The 23702-nt window shown below is 33.0% G+C and overlaps 1 protein-coding gene across 1 annotated transcript in view; it reads left to right on the top strand.

The window, feature by feature from the left end:
* The first annotated feature begins 522 nt into the window (after window positions 1–522).
* Window positions 523–23702, top strand: part of LOC149903188 (metabotropic glutamate receptor 2-like) — an 87752-nt gene continuing 64572 nt past the window's right edge. Inside the window, exons 1-4 of the mRNA XM_090109048.1 lie at window positions 523–1069; window positions 1427–1569; window positions 14342–14428; window positions 17193–17276. Of these exons, the coding sequence (XP_089965174.1) occupies window positions 523–1069; window positions 1427–1569; window positions 14342–14428; window positions 17193–17276 (861 nt within the window). The remainder of the gene's footprint in view (window positions 1070–1426; window positions 1570–14341; window positions 14429–17192; window positions 17277–23702) is intronic.

Below are 23702 nucleotides of genomic sequence, written 5' to 3'. Positions count from 1 at the left end.
AACGAATCTTCTAAAAGCTTTTTAAAAAAGTGTGGATGACACCATAAAATGTAATCTATTGTGAAATATATTGGGCGGAGTTACACTATAAATTGCCAATAATCTTCTGACAGGTTTAGCCATTTATTTTTATCTCTCATACATCTACGTATCACGTTACGCCCGAAATCCCTGTTATATCATGGCCAGATACTTTCAATGATTCATTCTCATTAATAATGGATTTTATGGAAATAAATTATGGTAACCTCTATGATTATCCATGATAATTCGTTGGTAGGATTAACATAGATAAGAATGACCTTAGTAATTAAATACATATTTTTACACAACAGGAAATAATATTATGGATAATGCGTACCTTTCCTATCACTTGAAAAACAAACAATAACACCAACTATAATAATTCATTTTCTATCATCGTATTTTAATTCATTTTTTATTTTGTTTCAGACACAATGACCAACTTACAATCAACATAACAAAATTCAACAACGATGGTGTGAGGGAGACGCCACTACCATGCATCCCTCTCCAACCTGGTTGGCCACGTCGCTGCTCTTCATCCTACAGCACTCAGAAATGAGACACAGCATAGACGAGCCAAAACACCACCACAGACACCGGCACAAAATAGATTTAGACCCCTACATGTACACGCCATACTACGACCCTCTACCCAACTTTAAAGACATTTATTTAGATAGGAGCCTTGTAGATTACGAAATAGTTGCACTAGATAATGATAGTAAAAACGAATGGATGCCCAATGACCATGTGGGTGAACTGAATAAGAAACACCAGCATTGGCCAATAAAGAGAGAAGCGGTAATCGAAGGGGATCTGGTGCTTGGTGGTTTGATGATGGTCCATGAAAGGTCGGAGAACATGACATGTGGTCCAGTGATGCCTCAGGGGGGAGTGCAGGCGTTGGAGACGATGTTGTATACGCTAGATATCATAAATCACAAGTTAAAACTGATCCCCGGTGTGACGATTGGCGCTCATGTTTTGGATGATTGTGATCGCGATACGTATGGACTTGAAATGGCTGTGGATTTTATTAAAGGTTAGTAGAAGTATTTGGTGATAGGAATGAAATAAATCCTACATATTCTACCTGATTAATTATTTTTCAATGCTCAGAGGCTTATTACAAACTAGCTGTGCCCCGCTACTTTTGGTCTTAACGTAATAAAGCCTATAGCCTTCCTCGATAAATTGACTGTAAAATCAGTGAAATAATTTTTCATAACAGACCCGTGGTTTCTGAGATTACTGCGTTCAGGCAAACAAACAAACTCAAATGAGAGATATAAATTATTACGTTAAAGTATTTTAAACGTGACTTATATATAAAATCCTTTAATATCTATAACTAAGTCGATTAACACAATTTATATCGAATACTAATCATCATCCCCAGGGTCTATAAGTAATATAGATGACGCAGAATACGCATGCAACGCGACCGCCATGAGGAAGGTCATCTCCGGAGTGGTGGGAGCAGCGTCCAGCGTCACGTCCGTGCAGGTTGCCAACCTGCTGCGACTGTTTAAGATACCACAGGTATACCTAGACCCATGTTAAATGTATACTATTTATTTATTTAAAACTTCAGTACAGTTTTACACAAAGGAAACCTTACTACTACTCAAAGAAATAGAGAGAGCACCACTTTTTAGGCGGCCTTATAACTTACTAGCTGTACTCCGCGGTTTTACCCGCAGTGCTCCGTTCCTGTTGGTCTTAGCGAGATGCCTATAGCCTTCCTCGATAAATAGGCTATCTAACACCGAAATAATTTTTCAAATCGGAAGAGTAGTTCCCGATATTAGCGCGTTCAAATAAACAAACGAACTCTTCAGCTTTATAATTTTAAAGTATAGATTAGTGATCTATCCACAAGGCAACCATATTGGTTTTTATTGAACGTGTAACTAGAGTACTGTTTAATGTAATCTAATTATTAAAATAAAACCGGCCAAGTGCGAGTCGGGCTCGCGCACAAAGGGTTCCGTAGCAGCAAATATAATAAATTACAGTTAAATCAACCTATCTCAAAAACTATAAGAGATACTTTGATCAAACCAAAAATCGTTGAAAGAGTTAATTAGCATGCATCACCTCTATTTTTTTTAGAATTTTATACCCCGTAGTTATAAAAATAGAGGGGGGGGGACATACTTTTTACGACTTTGAGAGCTGATATCTCAAAAACCGTTCACTTTAAGAAAAATGTTTTTTAGAAAACTTTATATCATTTTAAAAGACCTTTCCATTGATACCCCACACGGGTATGTACATCGAAAAAAAAAATTTCATCCCTCAGTTACATGTATGGGGGGCCCCACCCCCAATTCTTTTTTTTACTATTTAGTGTCATATTTTTGTAGCGGTTCATACAACACATATTCCCATCAAATTTCATCACTGTAGTACTTATAGTTTCCGAGTAAATCGGCTGTGACAGACGGACAGACGGACAGACGGACAGACGGACATGACGAAACTATAAGGGTTCCGTTTTTGCCATTTTGGCTACGGAACCCTAAAAACGATGTGTATATTAAATCTGAACTGACGAATCACGATAAATACTTTCTTATAAGCTTTTTGCTCTATTTGCAATACTTTCGTGTCCAAATAAACTAATAATATCTATTGTCCAAGTATTGTATCGCACATATTATTTACCCAAGATCCTGATTTCTATTAAAGATTAGATATTTGAGATAAATATCACAGAGCAATTAAAGCGCAGCAGGCCGAGACGAACGTCAAAACGCCAAGGAATAGAATACGATATATGTTAGTGAACTTAGCAGATCATTTTTAGCAGATCAAAAAAAATGTGAGTTCTTATCGCGTGCAGTTGAGTTCTACAGTTCCTGATACTTTTTAGAAATAGTTCTGGCGTTTTTACCTTAAATACGACATTTGAAAAAATAATCTGCCAACTTCCCGTAGCAGATCATTTTTAGCAGATCAAAAAAAAATGTGAGTTCTTATCGCGTGCAGTTGAGTTCTACAGTTCCTGATACTTTTTAGAAATACTCGCGTAAAATGAAACACTAGAAAATTTATTTATGTCATATTTCATCACGCCGTAGCACCATGCCGTAGCATCATGCCGTAGCATCATGCCGTAGCATCACGCCGTAGCATCACGCCGTAGTATCATGCCGTAGCATCATGCCGTAGCTTCATGCCGTAGCATCATACCGTAGCATCATGTCGTAGCATTACGCCGTAGCATCACGCCGTAGCATCATGCCGTAGCATCACGCCGTAGCATCATGCCGTAGCATCACGCCGTAGCATCATGCCGTAGCATCATGCCGTAGCATCACGCCGTAGCATCATGCCGTAGCATCATGCCGTAGCATCACACCGTAGCATCACACCGTAGCATCACGCCGTAGCATCACAGCGTAGCATCACGCCGTAACACATGCCGTAGCATTACGCCGTAGCATCACACCGTAGCATCACAGCATAGCATCACACCGTAGCATCACGTCGTAGCATCACGTCGTAGCATCACGTCGTAGCATTACGTCTTAGCATCACGTTAAGCCGGGTCCAGGTCGGGTTTTTTCAAATGTCGTTTGTTAGGGTAAAAACGTCAGAACTATTTCTAAAAAGTATCAGGAACTGTAGAACTCAACTGCACGCGATAAGAACTCACATTTTTTTTTTTTTTGATCTGCTAAAAATGATCTGCTAAGTTCACTAACATATACGCTATCGATAGAAATTGACAAGCGTATGATGTTTTGCCTAAGGATTCGGTCACCCTACCAACGACAAAGACGACCACGAAAAAAATTTTCATCCAGTCGCAATTAAATAAAATTGTGCAAAACACAATTAAAAATGAAATTTCAGAATTTCCTGTCGTATTGGTGTTTTGTAAAAAAAAATCTTTGAGATCAATGGATAAACAAACAGGTTTTTCATAGTAACGGTGGCTCCTAGAAAAAAATGTATTTAACCTTTTTTATAGATAATTAGATGATCTACAATTTTGGTTCAGGTGATTGTATATTGTGTAGGTATTGTAAACTTACCGTCTCGGCGAAAATCGCAAAAAACCTATTTTTTTTTTTATTAATTGACCTCGAATTTTTTTATTTCCGAGTACTAGAAAGACGGGAGATTTTAATTTTGATTTTGAACAAATTTCGGCAAGATTGTAATTTTGGTCGTGGTCGTCGTCGTCTTTGGTAGTGTGAACGAACCATTACCAAAATCTCATGAGCTTATGTCAATAATTAGCGTTAGCAGTTTCTATTCCATGGCGTTAGGTACGTTTGTCTAAAGGCCCAGATGTGTTTGATGCTTTGCTTGCTTATAAAATTTCTGTAAGAAAATAAACAGTATATTATACTAATACAAATTGTAACTAATAAGTAGATATAGTATTAAAAATAATATGTTTTATAAAATATCCCTATGGACAACGGCTATCCTATGGGATGTAGAGTCATAAAAAAATTACATATGTTTCACTAAACTGACAAACATTTTCTATATACCTTAAATTAATTACACATTACAAGAAAAACCCCTACTTACTGTACTCCACCTGAGTCGCAATTTATTCGTGAATCACTCAACAAAATTCAACTCGTTACTGTATTATTTAGAAGATCTTTTTCCACAAACCACTGTATTGTTCAGTTTCATAATACCCTCAAATAAGATACAATACAAGCGATTCTACAAGATAATGGTGTAATTTGGAGATTGGACCTTTGTGCTCTTTGAATCTTGTTTTTTGGTTGTAATTGGACATAGGACCTTATATCAGAGTTTTTTATAACACGGGAGAGTATTTAACATTAGCTACATAATGTTAACTACTCAAATTTTATAGGTACATATTATATATGAAAAGACAGTGGAAAATATGAATTCTTATATATAAAAATGAATCGCAAAATGTGTTGGTAAGCGCATAACTCGAGAACGGCTGAACCGATTTCGATAATTATTTTTTTATTATATTCCTTGAAGTACGAGGATGGTTCTTATGTAGAAAAAACGTAAACATGTACCACGGGCGAAGCCGGGGCGGACCGCTAGTATATAATAAAAATGGATCGCCAAATCGCTAAGCGTAAAACTCGAGAGCGGCTCGATCATTTTCCCAAAATTTTTACATTTTTGTAAGGCGCAAGGAAGGTTTTTATGGAAAGAAAACACGAAAAAAGGGCAGAACAATATCTGCCGGGAAAGGAAGATATTAAAAAATATTCTGCGTAAAACAATAATGTAGTTAGTCACTTAAAAAAAAATAATAAAATACCATTTAGGTAATGCAAATGTACGTTATTGAGTATCAAATAATATATAGAGCAATAACAGTAACTAAGAATATTTTGCTGAAAAGTCACTGTATATATTACGTAGTTACTAATTTAAAGTTTTTTTACTAACGAAACGCAAGGTAAATAAATATGGATAAACTAATATATATTCCCACATGGTGAAAAGAGTAAAATTCATGAAAACCACGAAATTACAGCCTCGACTTCCCTTGCGTTTAATTAAAATACTCATTCGGTATTTTTGCACGAACGTAAATAATGACAATCCGAGAATGTATTAAAACGATCCTAAAGTACATGTTTCTGTACAAATATTAAGATTAAAATGTTTCGCTTTATTGATAAAAGTATACAATACATATTTGTTGTCTTAAGTGTTTATCCAGCCTTATATTACAAAAGTTTGTATAAATATGTAGATGATTGTTGTTCTTAAAAGCAAAGAGTTCAATATAACCGATTTTGCGAATATTTGATATAAATAATGTAGATTGTGACTTGAAATAACATATATTATAGGCTTTTCATGAGTATTCCACGAATCAAGTGAGCTATATTTTCTATTCTATGAATATGTGAAGAACTTATTTCTATGAAAGTACTGTAGTGGAGTTCTCGGTAGTAAATCGTAAATCCGTTGATAGTTGACGAATAACTAAAAACTTAGTTTTTAGTTAGTAACAACATAAACAATATCATTCACTAGCTGTGGCTCGCGGTCTCACCCGCATTGCAACACCATCATCTCGATAGATAGGCTATATTTAGAAATATAGCCTATCTATCGAGGTCACTGTTAGTAGTGAAATAATTTTTTAAATCGGAACCGTAGTTCCTAAGATTAGCGCGTTCAAACAAACTCTTCAGCTTTACAACATAAGTATAGATATCATTGAAAACTACTCTAAACAAACTTAATATTTTCTGTTACAATTTTCAAACTTCAAAACAAATAAACCATCTGACTCTCACAAAAACGAACGAAAACTTTATTGACCGTAAAAACGTGAAATCAACTAGTAAAGTCGAACCACAAATTGAATCAACCTCCGACCCTAGAAAGTTGATGAAATAAAATAAAAGGTACAAGAGGAAAAGAGGCAACTTTAGAAGAGTGCGTTTGAGGTTATGTTTCTACTTTGCTTTACCTTTGACTGTAATTGCTTAGCAATTTCGATAATGTGCTATCGATCGTGGAACTCAAGTTTTTTGAGCATACTTTCGACTCGAATGCCTTTGAGATTTGAAGTAATGACTTAAATTACTGGGCTTGAAGGTTAATTCGTAATTATCAGAGTTCAACTTGATTTAAGTATTTAATACGACATCTCACGTCTACATACATTTAAAATCCTACTAATATTATAAATTCAAAAAGTTTGTGAGGATGTGTATGTGTGTGTTTGTTACTCTTTCACGCAAATACTACTGAACCGATTACAATGAAATTTGGCACACATATAAAGGGTAACTTGGATTAACACATAGGATAGGTTTTATACCAGAAATCCCGCGGGAACGGGAACTATGAGGGTTTTTCTTTAAAAACGCGTGCAAAGCCGCGGGCGGAAAGCTAGTATGGAAAGAAAGCAAGGTACATCTGCTGGACTAGCTAGTATAATATAAAATTGCTTAAACTAATTATTAACATTAACATAGTAGGTACCATCCTTTTACTTTCTTTTATCCAGTAAAAAGTGTATTTGTATGCGTGTGTGTGGTCGAGTGTATTTTACTAGCTGATCCATCAGACATTTTCCTGTAATAAAGTTAGCTTGGTCGTTAATTTTCCTCTCATTTGTAACTTTCCGTGCAACTTTTCTAATGTTTTCTTTCATGGGAACCTTCTTATTCTTATAATAAAAAACACAACAAAATAAAAATAAGTGAATTAGTTCCCGCCTGATGCAGAAATAAGAAATAATTAAGGCTGCAGTCTAGCAAAATTGCGTTTTCAACAAGTTATTTGACAATTTTTTCCCGGCTAATGAAATGATAAACTGAATTTTTTTTTCTTGTTTATCAATTAGTGTTATATACGCAATGCGCGTGAATTTTTTCACATTTATAAAGTTACTTTATGTTACCTTAATCAGGCCTTCAAGATAAGTCTTTTTCCCCCAAAGACATTTCGAGCTAAGTTTGTGCACTCACTACGTTGCAACCGATTACAATTTACACAATCTGATCAGCGCATTATTATCCTTATATAGTCGTTATTAAAAACTGCTGAATACAATTGCCGAAAAACTTATGATTTTCTTAATTAGAACGTTATAAATTCATTAAATTTCCCATTTTTTGCCTTACAAAATCTATTGATAAATACTGCTAAAAGTTATTTTTTCCATTAATTTATTCGAGTTGGTTGAAGACCAATGAGTATTAATCCTTTAAAAAATTTTTTTTTGAATTTTGATAATTCTTTAAATATTAAAAAAAATATTTAAAATAATTAGGAAAAATCCTAGCGAATTTCTTTAGTCGCGCTCCTTGGGCCGGAGCATTCTGACGTGTGCTCTACGCTCGATTTTCCTTCATACCGAAGTGAAAGTTGCTCTACTTCATTAAATTTAATATTTTTGTTAATTGATTATTTTTATCTTAGTTTTGTGCAAATATTCGTATTTTTAAACATTTGATTTCGATATGGAAAATAAACGAAAAAAATACGCGTGTAACTACATACTAGAAAAAAAATTATCTTCGAACATAAAGTTAATGAAACCAAATAGATTGCAAAGGTGATTGGCAACAATTTCTTTATTTTACGGGGTGTCAGTAAAGGGATGTATATTTCTTTAAAACTAAAGTAAGCTCATAAATTTTCTTATAATATAATTTTTTTGAAGTTCCAAAAATGTTTATTTTTCGTTTGAGAAATACGAAATATAATATAAACTTGTATTGAGAACTTGAACTTCGATAACAGAGGCGGCTCGCCCTAAGGAGCGCTGGTGCAGTGAACTCCCATAAATAATTATAATAAAATCATACTCCTTAATTTAATTATTAACATTAATTATTACTATTTAAAATCAATCGTAATCCCAATGATTATATCCATCATTCCATCATCCCATACACCTGTATAATACCTACTATATTATGTAACGCGCGAAGCGGAGCGCTCATTGCGCTCCAATGAAAAAAGATTTAGTACATTTCCTAATACGAAATCCAATAGGAGTGAAAGAGAGGGTTTTGCCAGAGCCCTGCGCGTGAAACAAAAGATTTTCTATGGAAAAGTAGCAAAATTCGGAGCGTCGCACCCGCAAACGTTGCCGGTTCGTTTTTACCGCCCGGCAGGACAGCGATTGCGCGCAACGTTGCCAGTTACCACTTCTATACTATAAACAAACACTCGAGTCAACTTCAATGCACGCGCGCGATTCATGCAATTTTCTAATTAAAATTATAAAATACGTGTTGAAATAGCCTGTAGTTATCAGTATTACTTGTGAGTGTTAAAATGAACAATAATTATAATGTGGCGTTCATTAAAAAGTGTGATAAAACGTTACAAATTCGGCTTGAATGTAAAGCTAAGGGACCGCCACGGCCTGAACTTGATCTTACGCAAAAATGTACGACAAAAACGAAAACATATACGCGTGTGTTTAAATCTGAACAATATGTGAAAACACCGTGGTTGTGTGGTTGTGATGAAAGCAACAAACTATTTTGTTTTTCGTGTCTTTTATTTAAAGCGGGCGCGGCCGGCGGAGGTGAGAGTGCTTGGACTGAAACGGGCGTTGACGACTTAGCTCATCTTTCAATCAAGGTGAAAAACATTCACAATCTCGGTACCATTTGTTGTATGAACTGCAATTGGCGTCTATCGGTCTTGTCGCTTTAAGTTATAGATATTTTTGCACACCAAAAAGAAAGACGTATCACGTATGCATTTTCTTTATAAGTATTTTTTTGATAAATTGTACCTACTGCTTTACACCATGTATTTTCAGTGTTTTATTTCAAGTGAACACCCATAAAATTTTGTCACGAGCCGCCTCTGATCGATAAGTATGTGCAGGCGATTATGACGTTATTATTGCAGGTATCAAAAAACTTAAAACTGTTATCGAAATTACTTTACCTAATGAGCAAAATGACAATAATAACTTTTTAAAAGTATAACGAGAAATATCTAAAAAATTTACTTTATACACTTCCATATCAAAAAGGGAAAATGGGACTAGTAGAAGTTAAATGTCTAATTCCGGCAAAAGACATGAATGCGGAAGATGCGGTTCAAAAAAATTTAATATTTGAAATACAATGCAAAAAATAACACTTTTGTCATAGATAAGAATCATGATTATTTTTTCTAAATTCAGGGACAACTAAACGTTGCAGAAGCAGAAGTCTGCTTATTTGCTGTTTGGACTGGAGTGAATAATTCGTTAAAAATAGAATATATAAAAAAGTATGTAACGTTTAGGCAAAATAAAATGATGGACCATTATCAAGATTTTACATAAATTGCCTACTGTCAGAATTGATTGATTCGAGACTTCAGCATTCGATCCCCATCCTATATCATTCAAGCGATTGAAAAAAAAGAGATAAATCCAGTGCAACCGATAAAGCATCAGAATGCTAGCAAAAGATTTATTAGGTTTATCAATATAAATCTATATATTACACATAATACAATAAATCTGTAGAAGATGCGAAGACTGACATCCGCGCGGACGGAGTCGCGGGCGGAAGCTAGTCAGAAATAGATATCTTTTGTTTTCATTTAACACAAACATTACATTTTTTTTATTATATACAAAATTTGAATTTATATTTTTGGTTTTTATGGCATTCAAATGCTTTTTATAAATTTATATATACAAAATTTGTTTATCCGTTTTATTAGTTAAACTGAACAACTTTCACTAAGAAACTTAGGTCGAAAAAAATGTATAGAGTTCTGCATTTTGTATGGAAAGCTTATTTTTTTTTATATTTCGTCCAAATTTCTTTGTAAAAGTTGATCAGTTATATAAACATGAAGTTGAAGATATCAATAGAAAGTATTCGCAAATTTTGTGTACTGATAAAAAAAAATCACCCGGTGTAATTTTCACGAAAATTGTTTCAAATTGTCATTTTTGGTACTTATTACGAATATTAAATTATGCATACGAATGATTTAATTTTTAAAAATTAAGTGGAGCAACTTTCCCTTAGTACATTTGTATTATTTACATATAGGATGACAGGATGCATTTGTACCAAAAATGACAATTTGAAACAATTTTCGTGAAAATTACACCGGGTGATTTTTTAGGGTTCCGTACCTCAAAAGGAAAAAACGGAACCCTTATAGGATCACTTTGTTGTCCGTCTGTCCGTCCGTCCGTCCGTCCGTCTGTCAAGACCCTTTTTCTCAGGAACGCGTGGAGGTATGAAGCTGAAATTTATATCAATTACTCAGGTCTACTGTCCCTTGAAGCTGTGAAAAAATCAAACTTCTAAGCCAACGCAATCAAAAGATACAGCCGTTTATGCCGCAAATTTTCGACACTTGCAAGGGAATCAAAACCTACAGGGTGCTTCCCGTGAACTCAGAATCTTGAAATTGGGTACGAAGCAACGTCTTATAGCATAGATAAAGGAAAAATTACGAAAACCATAAATTTTTAGTTACATCACATAATATATATTTTTTTAATAATTTTAAACTTACTACCCATTTCCTCATCAACGCGTAGAGGTATTAAATTGAAATTCATACCAAATACTCAGGTCTATAATACCTTTAAGCTGTAACAAAATCAAACCTCTATGTCAACGCAATCAAAAGAAACAGCAATTTAAGCTGCATATTTTGAAACTCGCAAGTACTCGCAAGGGAATCAAAACCTAAAGGGTACTTCCAGTCGACCTAGAATCTTGAAATTTGGCATGAAGCAACGTTTTATAGCACACATAAAGGAAAAATTCCGAAAACCTTAAATTTTTAGTTACATTACAAAATATATATTTATTTTTTAATAAATATAAACTTATTACTTTTTTCCTCATGAACGCGTAGAGCTATCAAGTTGAAATTCATATCAAATACTTAGATTTAATTGCCTTTTTTTTTAACCCGTTAAAAAAAAATTGCAGGTTTGTACGGAACCCTCGGTGCGCGAGTCCGACTCGCACTTGGCCGGTTTTTTTTTTTTATCAGTACACAAAATTTGCGAATACTTTCTATTGATATCTTCAACTTCATGTTTATATAACTGATCAACTTTTACAAAGAAATTTGGACGAAATATAAAAAAAAATAAGCTTTCCATACAAAATGCAGAACTCTATACATTTTTTTCGACCTAAGTTTCTTAGTGAAAGTTGTTCAGTTTAACTAATAAAACGGATAAACAAATTTTGTATAAATTAAAAAAAATGTAATGTTTGTGTTAAATGAAAACAAAAGATATTTATTTCTGACTAGCTTCCGCCCGCGACTCCGTCCGCGCGGATGTCAGTCTTCGCGTCTTCTACAGATTTATTATACATATTATGTATAATATATATAGATTTATATTGATAAACCTAATAAATCTTTTGCTAGCATTCTGATGCTTTATCGGTTGCACTGGATTTATCTCTTTTTTTTCAATCGCTTGAATGATATAGGATGGGTCCTTGATGGGCATCGAATGCTGAAGTCTCGAATCAATCAATTCTGACAGTAGGCAATTTATGTAAAATCTTGATAATGGTCCATCATTTTATTTTGCCTAAACGTTACATACTTTTTTATATATTCTATTTTTAACGAATGATTCACTCCAGTCCAAACAGCAAATAAGCAGACTTCTGCTTCTGCAACGTTTAGTTGTCCATGAATTTAGAAAAAATAGTCATGATTATTATCTATGACAAAAGTGTTATTTTTTGCATTGTATTTCAAATATTTAATTTTTTTTAACCGCATCTTCCGCATTCATGTCTTTTGCCGGAATTAGACATTTAACTTCTACTAGTCCCATTTTCCCTTTTTGATATGGGAGTGTATAAAGTAAATTTTTTAGATATTTCTCGTTATACTTTGAAAAAGTTATTATTGTCATTTTGCTCATTAGGTAAAGTAATTTCGATATCAGTTTTAAGTTTTTTGATACCTGCAATAATAACGTCATAATCGCCTGCACATACTTATCGATTACAACCTGTATACAATCCACCATCCACATTCATAATGTTTTCCTGTCCTCCTCTCCTTTACGCTGTTCACCGATACATTTGAAATGAGTAAATCTGCTACCACTGAAGGATGTTTCATTGTGATCAGCAAATTTTCACCACTGTTGTCGATTATTTGTTTTTCATTTTTAATCAGCAATTGGGAATCATCAGTTTTGTTTTTTGCAGATTGGTGATGTACCCTAACAATACGTCGAAAAGGGAAAGCATCAACGAATTATCTTTTTCGTCCTCTTTTTTTATTCTTCGCGTCTCTGTTACTTCTGTTTGTTTAGTTCTCAACACCCACTGAATTTTCTATGTTATTGTGATCTTCCATTACATCTGAGTTTTGATGATGTGATGATAATCCATTCGTTTTAATATTGGTACTTAGAGTTGATAGACTAAACTAGAAATGGCGGACTAAATTTGTCAGCGCGTCTGTAAGATCAGAATATAAAACCAACATCCTGTATTTAAGTTACAAAATTAATAATCAAACAACATGCCGCTACGTTGAAAATGACTAGAAGAAAAAATTAAAACACCTCGGATCAATTTTGGAGTAAACAAATCATTTTCCCCGTATGGGGATTTCCCCGGATGAAGTTCAAGTTCTCAATACAAGTTTATATTATATTTCGTATTTCTCAAACGAAAAATAAACATTTTTGGAACTTCAAAAAAATTATATTATAAGAAAATTTATGAGCTTACTTTAGTTTTAAAGAAATATACATCCCTTTACTGACACCCCGTAAAATAAAGAAATTGTTGCCAATCACCTTTGCAATCTATTTGGTTTCATTAACTTTATGTTAATGAAACCAAATTTTTTTTTTCTAATCATTTTTTTTCTAGTAGTTACACGCGTATTTTTTTCGTTTAGTTTCCATATCGAAATCAAATGTTTAAAAATACGAATATTTGCACAAAACTAAGATAAAAATAATCAATTAACAAAAATATTAAATTTAATGAAGTAGAGCAACTTTCACTTCGGTATGAAGGAAAATCGAGCGTAGAGCACACGTCAGAACGCTCCGGCCCAAGGAGCGCGACTAAAGAAATTCGCTAGGATTTTTCCTAATTATTTTAAATATTTTTTTAATATTTAAGGAATTATCAAAATTCAAAAAAAAAATTTTTTAAAGGATTAATACTCATTGGTCTTCAACCAACTCGAATAAATTAATGGAAAAAATAACTTTTAGCAGTATTTATCAATAGATTTTGTAAGGCAAAAAATGGGAAATTTAATGAATTTATAACGTTCTAATTAAGAAAATCATAAGTTTTTCGGCAATTGTGTTCAGCAGTTTTTAATAACGACTATATAAGGATAATAATGCGCTGATCAGATTGTGTAAATTGTAATCGGTTGCAACGTAGTGAGTGCACAAACTTAGCTCGAAATGTCTTTGGGGGAAATAGACTTATCTTGAAGGCCTGATTAAGGTAACATAAAGTAACTTTATAAATGTGAAAAAATTCACGCGCATTGCGTATATAACACTAATTGATAAACAAGAAAAAAAAATTCAGTTTATCATTTCATTAGCCGGGAAAAAATTGTCAAATAACTTGTTGAAAACGCAATTTTGCTAGACTGCAGCCTTAAGAGATGTAGTTAAAAAAAATAAAACACACGCACATAAAATAATATTATATCCTTGATAAGTGTACAAAGTTTGAAATTAATTATAATGCTGCTAAAAGCGTGGTAAAAGTAGAGATTCATTTTTATTAGAGATACTAGATATAAAAAAGATTATTTATCAAATAAGAGAATTTATATAATTATATATTTAAAATGTTTTTATTCACAGGTGTCCTTCTTTTCAACGTCTCCTGAATTGTCGAACAAAGCCAGATTTGAATACTTCACGCGTACAATACCTTCTGATCTTCATCAGGTAAATGTTTTATTTCACGTTAATTATTTCTAACATTTTGTTTTTTGTTTTCAAAATTACATCAAGATAAAAACTTTGTCAACGACTATGAGTACTTTTTTAACTTGTCAGTTTCTTAATTAAACAATAAATATATTTTTCTAAATAACTTACAATAATTTTCCACTTGTAGCATTATATCATTGAACAACAGATCCAATCCCTACTCTAATTCTAAACTATGATTTCGATACACATTTTCCTATTAGGCTTTTATCAAAGACCAATTCAAAAGAATTAATTCGATCAAGAAAATAAATACATAATACCTAAAAAGCTAGTGGAATCCGGGAGCGGAAGGGGCGGAGCGCCCCGGGCTACCGGTCCAGGGCCTCTAAATGCTCCTTCATCAAATATTAAACAAGTTTTGAAAAGAATGCTGAAGCTGCTGTAAAATAAATTATAAGTAAAATCAGACTACGCGCTATCAAATGATTAAATACTACCTTTAAATTTGTTCAGCATATTAATATCGCAAAGGTGAAAACTTTATGATTTTTACAATGAATTTTATAGTTATCCACATACAGACAAAAAGGATTAAATTCTTACTAATATAAAATTTCGTTCGTCGCATTAGAGCGATTTTATGATATGATTTTTGTGTGTCTGTTTCTGTGTCTGAAGATAATATTAGGAAGCTAAAGAGTGATGGCTACTTCTAATTACTTACTTACTTACATTTGAATTTTGACTTCTACTTCTGAATACAGCTATGAATGATTAATCAAAAATGAAATGAATGAATTCATGAATTGAACACATGAAGCTAATAATTTAGAAATTTATCTTTTTCGGGCCTCTGTTATTCTTACTCCGTCTCTGTTCGAATGGATCCTCATTACGTCAGGCACGTATAACTTTATGATCATCGATCTCGTAGCCTCCCGGGACTGTGATGTGATTGATCGCGCCGCTCATAATTATGGCATCACTGTACAAAATGAATGTATGAATTTTATTAATTTTGCGTAAATTGGAATTTTTAAGAAGCTGACAGATTATTTATTCTAATATTTTGGATACGCTTTTTGATCATCGTGTCTAATAGATAGAATAATATTTACAACTAGTTCGTGAAATAGTTTCTGCAGAGAAGAGAGACTCTATAGTTACTTTTTTCAAATTAATACTAACTTTGGCCCCTGCTTTGCTCAAGAGGTGACCTCACAAAATCAAAGTAGGTACTATTCTAGCTTATAATGTTGATTTCCGTGCCAAACTTCATCCAGATCCATTTTGCATACCTACACAAACATTAACTTTTACAATAGTAGTAGAAGTCATTATTATTTCAGATTGTATTTCTCATATTTTTAACCGACCAAAAAAAAGGACGAGGTTCTTAACTTCTCGTTTTCTACAAAACGCAAATATTACTTTTAAATGTGCAAAATTAAACACCCAGATACGTTAAATAAACATAAGCATTTCTACCCAATTCTAAAGGGTACACTCCCTAAAAATCAACAGAAAAGGGATTAAAACTTCAGTACGAATTAATTCCTGTTGAACTAATCTCAGTAATGAATTTAAGCACATTTCGCCAACTCCACTAACTTGAATCGTCAGCGTAACAACTTATTAATTCTGTTTGAACAATCACAATCTGTTTTACATTATTGTACATTGTCACTCGGTTGTTAATAATCTAGTACTGTTTGTTGTTTATATTCAATGGGAATGTTGATGTCTGTCTGTATTTTGAAGTATTAAGAGTCAAGAGTTTAGATTGGGGAACATTTTGTTTATTTGATAAATGTTTTTGAAACGTATTTAGGCGCGTTGAGAGTAAAATTTCAAGGTCGCGTCATGGCAATACCGTCACGTCATGGAGTAAGGTGACGATTTTGAATCTTGCCAAAGAAACTTCTTTGAAGTGAAACTTCACTTCTAATAGTACGTGTGCTCGGCACACACGCTCCTTTTTATAATAAATCATAAATATATAATCGGCCTTTTTTAGATTTTCATTTCAATAGAAAATCCATTCTAAATAATAATACATAGATAATATTATCAAGTAAAAGTCAGATTCGCAATATTTTACTAGAAACATAATTTACTAAACATAATATTTCGTTCGGATACCATGAAATAATATCTAACCAAGAAGTCACTTTGGTTGTGTTATTTAAATTTTTAATCAAAGTTCTGTATCGCAAATGTCGAATTAAATTTTTTTGTACAAAACAATTACCGAATCCAAAGTTCAAATTGAAATGACAGGACAGTCGCAAAGCTAAAATGAAATTAGACGCTGTTCCGAACAAAGGTTTTCAAAAACTTCGTTGAATAAAATTTTAGCGAACCTAACGGATAAATAAAATAAAAATTGTCACCTTTGCTACTTTTATATCACAGACAATATTTTTATTTATTTTCCTGGAATAAACAGGAAATAATTCACATTCAAATTATTATTTTGGCTCTATAAATATTTTTTTTTGGTATATAAATACAAATTGCATTACAATACTACATCTTTATTATATCAATATTAATACGAAAATATAAAATTCATTTAACGTTCAATAATACCTATGTCAAACACAAATCGTATTTTTTTTTATTCTATTCAGCCAACATATAAAACCTTCGTGGAACGTCAACAATTCGCCTCAAGCACTGGCACAAAATAATGCAACTTAAAAAAAATAAGAGAAAAAAAAACAAAAACTTTCTAGAATGTTCGGTTAGTTTAATTAAATTATGTCTCTCGCAGGTTCGGGCGATGGTGGAAATTGTGAAAAAACTGGGATGGAGTTACGTATCTATAATTTACGAGGAATCCAGTTATGGAATTAAGGTGAGTTTTAACTGAGAAATGTTTTTAATTTGTAGTTTGTGTTTTTAATGTTCCATTTTTAAATGTAACGATTACAGTCATGTTATAGCATTGAGATAATATTACTATACGTATGGAGGAGACACCACGAACAAAATCTGTGCGCCATTTTTTTGCTCTAACTAAGTTTTAAGAATTATTATCTAGTTAGGTTCTTACCGATGAAAGTTATTCCTTTGCACATTTCCGTATTATTTGTATTATTTGTGCAATATCGTAACACACACGAAGGCATATTTGATGCGTTTCACTTTAAAACCATTAAAAAAAACCGCTCAACATACGTCATGTGGCGTAATATGTTGAACGGAACATAAGTGATGTAGGCGGTGTCGTCTCCATATATGTATATCTCAATGTGTTATAGGTGGTTGATAAATGACTAACTATTAAACGTTGATAAATTGCAGAGATTCTTTCGTTTCTAATATAATGTTTACGATTACATACTATTGTCTGCTGTTTGTAGATGAAAATTGTTTTAATTATTATTCAAACGGTAGATAAAATATGCAAATTAAATATGTGAATTTCCATTTAGGTACATAATATTTATAATTTACTTTCCACATATTATAAAAAAAGACGTGTGGCACTCGGGGACTGCCGCGGTAAAGCTATTGCATAGCATGCCTTCAAGCCACACCTCCGAGCCCGTCGGAGTGGGGAGCGTGAGGTTTTTTCGTTACGGAATTTCTCGATTCGGTCCCCGCGCTCAAGGCCCGCGATAGAAGCTATGCAATAGCTTAAAAAAACAATTTAAGATGATACAGGGAATATAATAAGAATCCTTATAAGAAAGACGTGATATCTAATTATCCTAGACTTATTGATACAATATCATTAGAAAAAAATTATCAAACGTATAAGGAAGCGCTTTTGATAAATGCTCCCAATAATCGTCACTTTATCGAAATAACACGATGTTTACGTTATAAATTTATAATACTTCAACCAATACTTTATTTTTTTAGTAAAATATGTAATAAGTAGCAATAATCCAGATAGCAAATAATTGTATTTATGTAGTGTAAATAATATTTATTAATTAAAATAACGAAATACGCCGACATAAACACGAATATATTTGTAAAACATTAATTGTTTGTTTAACAAGCAATTTCATTTTATCTCTCCAGTAATTTCATTGATACTAATATAGTAAGCATTCCGTAGATATATTTTCAACCGACTTCAAAAAAGGAGTGGGTCCTCGGGTTTTTTTTTTATTTTTTACCTTCGAACTTTCGGTTGGCGAACCGATATTGATCATTCTTTTTTATTTTTTGGTGCGGGAAACACCAGCATGTGTAGTTCTATTTAAAATATGGTTCAGTTCAATTTGAAGGTGCTTTAGCTTTTTTTAGAACTATTGTAAAAACAATGGCCTTTTCCCTTTTCTTTAAAATCTATCCTTATTTTATAAAGCTGAAGAGTTTGTTTGTTTGAACACACTAATCTCGGGAACTACTGGTCCGATTTGAAAAATTCTTTCGGTGTTTGGATAGCCCATTTATCTAGGAATATATCATCTCGCTAAGACCAACAAGAGCGGAGCACTGCGGGTAAAACCACGGAGCACCGAAAGCTAGTATGTCATATTGTTTAGATTTCCAAAGATCTTTTGCTACTATTTAGTACTGCAGTATACAAACGTAGTACAATCTCACATATATCATTTTCATCTTTAGTATTCAGACATCTTTAAGTTTTCCTAGAAATAACGTCAAGGAAAACATCTCACTATTAACGCAAAGTGTAAGCAAAGGGTTTGTCTTTGTACAAATAATGAGGTACAAAGCGAGGCTTTGTAGAATAAAACTTGAATTGCAATGCTTTCCGTCTTGTTATTGAAAACAAAGAAACGCTTGCATAAACGGTAAGGATTGATATTGAGCTTATATTAATACATCACCATCTTATCATTTAAAGAAAGGATATTACAATCATAAAAAAATACTTAACTAAATGTTAAAATATATATGAGGTATGTTATAAATGTTATAGTCTAAATCCGTATCTGTCAGTATGTTCGCGATAAACTTAAAAACTACTGTACCAAATTTCATTATATTTTCAACAATTGTTGATAGCTTGCTTCTCGAGGAAGATTTAAGTATAGGCGAAACTGCGGGCGGAAAGGTAGTATGTGATAGAACTTCTAAAATATGTAAGTTAGTCAAGTGTCCTATAAATGCCCACATTATAAGAAAAATATATTGCAATACTTAAACCTGAGTAAGTACTCTACTTAGTCCTTGAATTAAACGTAGATATTTTTCTATAAAGAATTTCTCAGAATCAACCCAGAGTTTAGAATTATACCAAGATTATGGTAATTGGCTTATCTCTTATTCCTTAAAGGAGAAACAGAATTGTTTTTCAAATGTAAATGGGTATATTTGGTAATCTGATGTTAAAGTGATAATTCAATTCGTCTCTATTATGTATGACATTTTGAAGTCGATCCACTTATAGTAATTACTAACTACCTATAACCAGAGATAGTCTATAACTACAGAACATCTGAACGGGTTAATTATTATTATTAATACGTTTGTTTTGTCTCCACTACGATAACGATAATAAAGGTTTACTTAAAAATTACAAAAATCTATAATTATGTGTTTTTTGTTTAATCTAAAAAATAATTCTGGTGGACCCGGGTCAAATAATTAGCGATTTATTAATAACAAGCGGAACAACGTCGGAATAAATCGGCATAACGCAAGATACAGGCTTTGCAGTAACCAACCTGCATACTGAATGTTGATGGACGACATTGAGATAATATTACTATACGTATGGAGGAGACACCACGAACAAAATCTGTGCGCCATTTTTTTGCTCTAACTAAGTTTTAAAAATTATTATCTAGTTAGGTTCTTACCGATGAAAGTTATTCCTTTGCACATTTCCGTATTATTTGTATTATTTGTGCAATATCGCAACACACACGAAGGCATATTTGATGCGTTTCACTTTAAAACCATAAAAAAAAACCGCTCAACATACGTCATGTGGCGTATGTTGAGCGGAACATAAGTGATGTAGGCGGTGTCATCTCCATATATGTATATCCCAATGATGGACGATAGTATTGTATAGCTTTGGGAAGTCTGACGAGATTGTTTGTTGGCTCGCTCAATTGCACGGTTTCCTGTGTCAGAACTGATGTGTTCGTTTATTGTGGTTAGATTTAGCTGTCCGGTGCCTCAGTTGGTTAGTGAAATTTTGGTAGGAGATGAGCTAGAATAGGCAGAACAAAAATGCATAATATTACAAGACTTAAAATTATTATAAGGGCTGCTATATTCCTTTGATTTGATAAAATGCAAACGACCGATTTCCTCACTTCACAAAAACGCAAAACACTGCTGTGAATTGTAAGGAAAAAGTATAAGAAGAACCTGTATTTAATCTAACTGAATTAAATTTGTTTGTTTCCAATAGTAAAAAATAGCTTGAAAGTTATCTGCAACATTTTAGTGGGAAGAAGTTGGCACGCTTTTTGTTTAATATATCTCTTACTGCGCCCAATTTAACCACATTTATCGAGCCGGTTTACTTTTACTTACATTTTTAGAGGATTAAAAATCTCTAAATATTGTTACGAAACAATTTATTTCTTTTCAAAATATTCAAGAAAGGAAATTATAATATTTTCTACGAGATTATGTTATGGAGACAACATTTCCTGGTTGAACTGCTTTGTAAGATCTGACAAGATTGCTCGCTCGTGGTCCATACTGCAATTTCCTTTCAGGCCAGAGATTAATATTTTTTATAGGACAAATGGCCCGGCTTAATAGTTTTCATATTTATATACACCTTCGATAATATTCAATGCGACACCAACCTAACCAAGAAATTATAGCTTTTTCCTTTTTTACTTTTCTTCAATTTTTACTCGTTTCAAAGTCCATATTCTATTCAATTAATAGTTTATGTTTAATTTACCTCTTCGGCTATCTATTCGTATACAAACTACGCATAAGCCATTGTGATCTACTCCCTAGAGATCTGCAGCATTAATGAACTAGGGGATTAACTTAGATGAGATGATTGAGTGCCTCTGAGACTAAAAAGTAATTACCAATGTATGCACTACAACCAATCCACATCTACAACCAATAAATAATTAATGTTTATACGCAAATACTCGATCAATCTTAGCAATTAAATCAAGTACTGATAGAACAAAAGGTAGAATTGAACCTTTTGTTTCTATATAACCACACAGCAATAGAAACCGTATTATGGTAAATTTACAACTGAGCTGGTATATCCAAGATTAAGTTACCCAGCTTTGGCAAAGCCTGAATGGAGCGCGACCCTTGAATCAAACGATATTTCACTTAAATATAAATAGTCCTCAACCCAAATGGCACATTCGAAGTTTCTTCAATACAATGTCCAAACCTCTAACATTTCCGGAAGGTCCGGAAGGGTAGCCTTTATCCTTTTAGCCTTGAAAATTCAAGATGCTCATGAAATACATACCACTTTACAAATAGCATCAAATATTATTCCAAGAGACGAACTGTAAAGGCCCCTTTGTGTAGTTTAAGGATTGTGGTCGTGGTGAACAGCTGATTTAAATAAAACAACAGTAGGTGAAAGGACGATGTTGTGTTTGCCACCCATGCCATACCCAACAAGACCCTTGTTATGTCTTTTAATAGTTTTCAAGCAAAAACAAACATATGAAACTTCTCTTAATACAGCCAGTAATTTTCAGGTCATAATATCACAAATAAAATGTTGTTAATGTGTCTATTTTAACATGACTTAACGGACAAGTTCAAATTAACCTCTATTTGTATATTCAAGTTCAATTAACCCACCTCCTTGTCATCGAGGGATAAAATATTATTATCACAGGGCTTCATTTCATTGTTAGCAGATCCATATTATTCGAAGGACATACCGAGTGAGGCACTTTAACATTTCTCTATTAAATTACGCGAGAATTAAGTCATTTACATTTGTAATTCATAATTTATGCTATCTGTGAGCTCTTCGCTGCTTTTTAGATGGAGGATTAGAGGATTTGCACGTAATTTGGTGCGAAATTCACGTAACAAAAGTGCCACTACATCAGGATGAATTTATTGCAAGCTAAATTCGTTTTCTGGAAAAGCCGAAAGATTATCTCTGAAAGTACTTGAAAAAGTATTTCATGTAGATAGGGGATGTTATGGCCAAATGTGTAAGAGGCAATTTTTTTGTGAAATGCATCGAAAAATTATATTACAAAATGTGAAGTTACGAAATAAGCAGTATTACCTAAAGTTAGATACGGAGGAATACAGAAAACTGTTTTTTTATTATAAACTTGTATACGTTTTTTACAATTTAATGAAGTGTTAAATCAAGAAAAAAAATCTGTTTTAAAGCTTTAAATATACAAATCTTTATGATAATTCTTGTAACGTGACGTTGGAAATTCAGATCGCAGTCACTTGCAGATCCTTTACGTGACTTAAATCAAATCGTAGAAAATACAAACGTGCTTACAAAGTAAAACAGATCTTCATTCGATGAGACGGAGATTTCAATATCCGGCTGCCAAAGTAAAATTACGTACAAACGTACTCACTTCATAACTCGTACATTAGTTATGAGAACAAAACGAACTTGTAGCGACGTAAAATAGAAGTTTCTGGACACATTTAGCTTGGAAAGGTAAAAATTTGTCGTGCAAAGTTTCGCAAGAAGTTATTGCAACCATTATCAGAATGGAATAGTTCGGAGCCCAATTTCTGCCTTTCTGCCATACTTCGGTAGCTGTACAAGCATTGAACTAATGGGAGAGTTGTGAACTTTAAAAGTGCATTTATCAGGAAATCAGGAGGAATTATTAGGGTTTCTCGTGAATCGAGTGGAGCATAAAAATTTATTGCTTCTATTCTTTATTGCAGATTCTTAGGAAATCTTTACTTGGATCGTAAATGTTCTGGAGATAATAGATAGTAGATATTTAATCGTGAATTATTATACTGAACCACCTGGACCATTAATTTCATTGATATAGTGTTATTATTTTTAAGCTATTGCATAGCTTCTATCGCGGGCCTTGAGCGCGGGGACCGAATCCAGAAATTCCGTAACGAAAAAACCTCACGCTCCCCACTCCGACGGACACGGAGGTGTGGCTTGAAGGCATGCTATGCAATAGCTTTACCGCGGCAGTTCCCGAGTGCCACACGTCTTTTTTAAATAATAATTATTGCATTGTACATTAAATTAGTTTCAAGATATTTAACATAACAATATTTCTGTATAATTTGCTCCTGTCAGATACACTCATATGAGAGAACATGAGAAATGTATTCATTAAGTTTTAAATAAAGGTTCTTCTTTAAAATATTATGTTTCAAACAG

The sequence above is a fragment of the Colias eurytheme genome, chromosome 13, assembly GCF_061535395.1.
Source record: "Colias eurytheme isolate Ceu_HAF_F1 chromosome 13, ilColEury1 Martin Lab GWU primary, whole genome shotgun sequence".
NCBI classification, from domain to species: Eukaryota; Metazoa; Arthropoda; class Insecta; order Lepidoptera; family Pieridae; genus Colias; species Colias eurytheme.
Note: the sequence above shows the minus strand (reverse complement) of the source record. Positions and strands in the feature narration are given on the sequence as shown.